Source organism: Argiope bruennichi, chromosome 2, assembly GCF_947563725.1.
Source record: "Argiope bruennichi chromosome 2, qqArgBrue1.1, whole genome shotgun sequence".
In the NCBI taxonomy this organism is placed as follows: Eukaryota; Metazoa; Arthropoda; class Arachnida; order Araneae; family Araneidae; genus Argiope; species Argiope bruennichi.
In genome coordinates this window covers 68,511,058-68,515,317 of record NC_079152.1, presented here as the reverse complement: position 1 = coordinate 68,515,317, position 4,260 = coordinate 68,511,058, and the positions used below count along the sequence as shown (strand labels likewise).

General features: G+C 34.9%; 1 protein-coding gene across 1 annotated transcript; it reads right to left on the bottom strand.

Annotated features, from left to right (window-relative positions):
* Window positions 1-269: 269 nt before the first annotated feature.
* LOC129962212 (uncharacterized) lies at window positions 270-1,234 on the bottom strand. Its single transcript, XM_056075951.1, has 2 exons — window positions 890-1,234; window positions 270-290 (listed from the first exon to the last, which is right to left on the bottom strand). The coding sequence occupies exons 1-2, from the start codon at window positions 1,232-1,234 to the stop codon at window positions 270-272; spliced, it is 366 nt and encodes a 121-aa protein (XP_055931926.1).
* Window positions 1,235-4,260: the final 3,026 nt, after the last annotated feature.

Here is a 4,260-nt window from a genome sequence, read left to right as displayed (position 1 = left end):
AATTCAGATTTTAAACACTACACATTACAAGGTAATAACATTAATCACACAATAAAGAACACTAATATAAGATTACACATCAATAGGTAAAATACAAATTTTTGAAATGGCTCTTTTATAAACTCCAGATTGAGTTTTAACTTTTACAACTCTGACCCTTTTATCTTCACCCAGATAACACTCAATTATTCTACCTAATGCCCATTTTTGAGGGGGTAGGTTTTTATCTTTAAGAAGCACTAACTCATTGATTTTTACATTATCTTTTTCTACCTTCCACTTGGACAAAGCTAGAGAATAGAAAATATTTAATAAAGTAAGTAATATGTATAACAAAATATTTTTTTCTATATATTACTAACAGATATTAATCTCATATTCAATTTTCACATGAGTTGATATAAATAGCTGCATTAATTTAAATCACAATTTCTTATGCAATACTATGAAGCAGTTTAACAGTTAATATATAAAAATTTCACAAAATTGCTGTAACAGAATAATTTCCATAAAACAGCAGTTCTATCACATTACCATAATGGTGAAACAGAATCGAAAGTTGTACAATTTTCATCAATCCATAATAATATTAAATCTTTCATCCGATGACATACTTTTACCAAGAACAGGTTTCTTTTTAATTTAAACACCTTAACTCTTCTGAAAATTCCCTACTCTGGATTTCCTTTATTATGAAAGTTTCAGCCTTCCTAATTTCCTCTGTTGTTAAGGGACCCAGTCTCCTTTCAGTTGGACTCCTCAAGTTGTGGAGAAATCTGAAAACATAACTTATTACATGCAATATTTTAGTATAACTATTACTACAATTAAGAATATCAGTAACACATGAATTGTTCAATGTAGTAACTAAAACACTTTCACAGTCAACTTTTTTGAGTTCACAGTCTACATCGTCCTTTATCACAGTGTCAGAAATTTCTCTGCACGGATACTCACTGTTTTTTAGAAAGGCAGGGCCTTCCCACCACAAGTTACTCTTGAGCATTTTGGACGGATTTACACCACGACTGATAAGATCAGCTGGATTATCACCTGATGAAACATGTCTCCACTGCTCCTGACACGAAAGGTCTTGAAGTGTGGCTACACGGTTTGCCACGAAGGTTTTTAACTGGGGCGTCTCTTTTTTAATCCATGTCAGCACAATCATACTATCGCTCCAGTAATAGGTATTGGACACTTTCAGTCGAATAGCCGACTGGATACGCTGCATCAATTTCACCAGCAGCACAGCAGCGCAGAGCTCCAATCTCGGGATCGTGAGCTTCTTCAGTGGAGCCACTCTGGATTTACTGGCCACCATCTTGACAACAACCTCACCAGCAGGTGTTTGGGATTTGCAGTACACAACAGCTCCAAAGGCAGCTTCAGAAGCGTCGCTGAAACCATGAAGCTCTATAGCTTCGACGTCGGAAAATGGAAGAATACATCTGCTCACCTTGATGTTGTTAATGCACTGTAACTCGGTTGAAAACTTCTCCCATTCACTATGATTTTCAGGAGGAAGCTGATCATCCCATTGAAGATTCAGAAGCCACAATTTTTGTAGAAAGATTTTCGCTAGTGAAATCACAGGACCAAGGAGGCCCAGACAACTTGGCTATTGTGGATAGAACTGTTCGTTTAGTATGAACATCCGTTGAAGTTATGGACACCTTAAAACAAAAACAGTCATTAGTATGGTCCCACGTGACACCTAAAGTTTTGTTATCACAGTCTGCAAAGTCGTAGTTGCATCCAGAAGTGGTAGACAACTGAGGATGATTGCCTCGCCATTTATGCAAGTTCATGCCAGCTCGTTTTAACATGGAAGTGAGCTGCTGTTGCATCTCTATGCATACGGGTAAAGTCTTAGCACCAGATAGCACATCGTCCACATAAAAATCTTTCTCAACAACGGGTGCTGCAAGGGGAAAATTGTGTCCCTCATCCCTTGCAATTTGAATTAGCGTTCGAGTAGCTAAAAATGGGGCACTAGTAGTACCGTAAGTAATTGTCGACAGTTCAAACTTTTTCACTGAACCAAACTGACTGTCCTTCCAAAGTATTATTTGTAGGTTTCGCTGACTGGGATGAATGTAAATCATCCTATACATTTTTTCAATGTCCGCAATAAATGCATATGGATGTTTGCGGAATCGCATCATAATTGAAATTAAGTCCTCCTGCACAATTCCCCCATTAAATTGTAAGCTATTGAATGATGTTCCATTCGTGGTTGCACTAGAGGCATTAAATACTACACGAAGCTTAGTGGTCATTTTCTCTGGTCTATATACTCCATGATGGGGCATGTAATACACTGTCTCTGGTTCTGTCTCATGCGTCACGTCTCTCATATGTCCCAACTTTTCATACTCATTAATAAAGTCTTCATACAATTTTAAATAAGTTTTATCACTAGATAGTTTACTCCAAAGTGAATTTAATCTTTTTAATGCTATACTTTTAGACTCGCCTAAACAACTAGGTTCCTCTTTAAGTGGGATTGTGACTACATATTTTCCACTAGGCTCTCTATAATGAGTTTTAACAAAATGTTCCTCAGCGATTTTTGCCTCATGGGATTTAGGGGTCTCTAACTCAACAGTTTCTAGTTCCCAGAATTTTTTCATGGTATTGTTTAAATCTTCATCAATAATTAACCCACAATGAATTTTCGGGGAATCAAATTCCATTACACTACCGCAAGCCAAAAATCCAAAAACACTATTTTGAAAAAACAACTCTGCATTTGATGAGTAGATCTTTTCTGGCCTCAACAAATGATAGAACGATTTAGCACCTAGGAGACAATCAACTTTTTGGGGAACCATAAAATTATCAGCCAAATTAATATTAGAAGGAATTTGTTCTTTAACACTTAAATATTTAACTGGGGTTAACTCAGTGATTTTATCTACAACAAGAAACTCAAAATTTTGCTTAAAGCTCTTATCAGCATTTGAAATTTCAGCTTTAATAAATTTGGTAACAGTCATTGAGGAATTATTTAAACATGAAATTGTTACATTTATTTTTTCTTGTTTTAACCCTAATCTGTTTGCACACTCCGAAGTCATAATATCGGACTGACTTCCTACATCCAGCAACCCTCTAACACATTGCAGATTCCCAAATTTATCTCGAATATAAAATTTAGCCGTGCTTAACAATACAGTTCTCATTTGTTTATTTTCAACCGTACTCGTAGCTGAAAATGTCGATTGCACATTTTCATTAGTTGCGCAAGAAGTTGGATAAAAGGAATTAACTTCCGGGTTTAAAGTTGAACTTTCCCCTTTATTAACTATGGTACTAGTTTCGTTTTTACCACTCCCACTGAAATGATCAAACTCTCTGGGATAATGAAGTAACCTATTATGAGGTTTATTGCAAAAGCAATTTCTTGCAGAACACTTTTTCACCTTGCATATTGGTGAGAGGCATTTAAAACATAAGTTTTGGGATTCACAAATGCAACTCTATCACTAACAGAAAGTTTTTGAAATTCCTGACATTTAAATATTGAGTGGTTGTTCTGGCACATAACGCATTTAGAATTAATATTCGATAAGAACACTTTAGAAACATTTCTATTACGATTCTCAAAATTTCCTTTACCGAAATTCCTTTGCTCATTTCTATTCGTAACGAATGCGCAGGAAAACTCAGTTTTGGTTCCGGTTTTAGAAGCCACAAATAAATCACATTCTCTACTTAATTCCTGCACATTAAAAACAGATTCTCCTTGTTTAATACTGATATGACTTTTTAAATCTTGAGGAAGAGTGCTAAAAATCTGATCAGAAACCATTAACTCACACAATTTAGAGAAATCATTCACGTTACGAAGTTGAATGTAATACTCAAAAACAGATCTAACTCTTGAAGCAAATTGCACATAATTTTCTGTTGGCAATTTTACAGCACTTTTAAATTGTTTTAGACATTCTTGATAAGTTGGTTGAAATTGTTTTAAGACAATAGATTTAATTTTTTCATAGTCACTCAACTCTTCTTCTTTGATATAAACCATTAAATTGCCAATTCTATCCCCTAAAAGATTTAATAGAATTTCCGCTTTAAATTTATCACTAACTGCTTTTGTTTTGAAAGCTTTTTCGAGCGAATTGAAAAAGAGATTAAAACATTCAGCATTTTTGGGAACAGGAATCGTCAAAACTTTGATACTCTTAATTAAATTCTCTAAACTAAAACTCTGTTCATTATCGCTAAGCTCACACGATGAGGATTTGA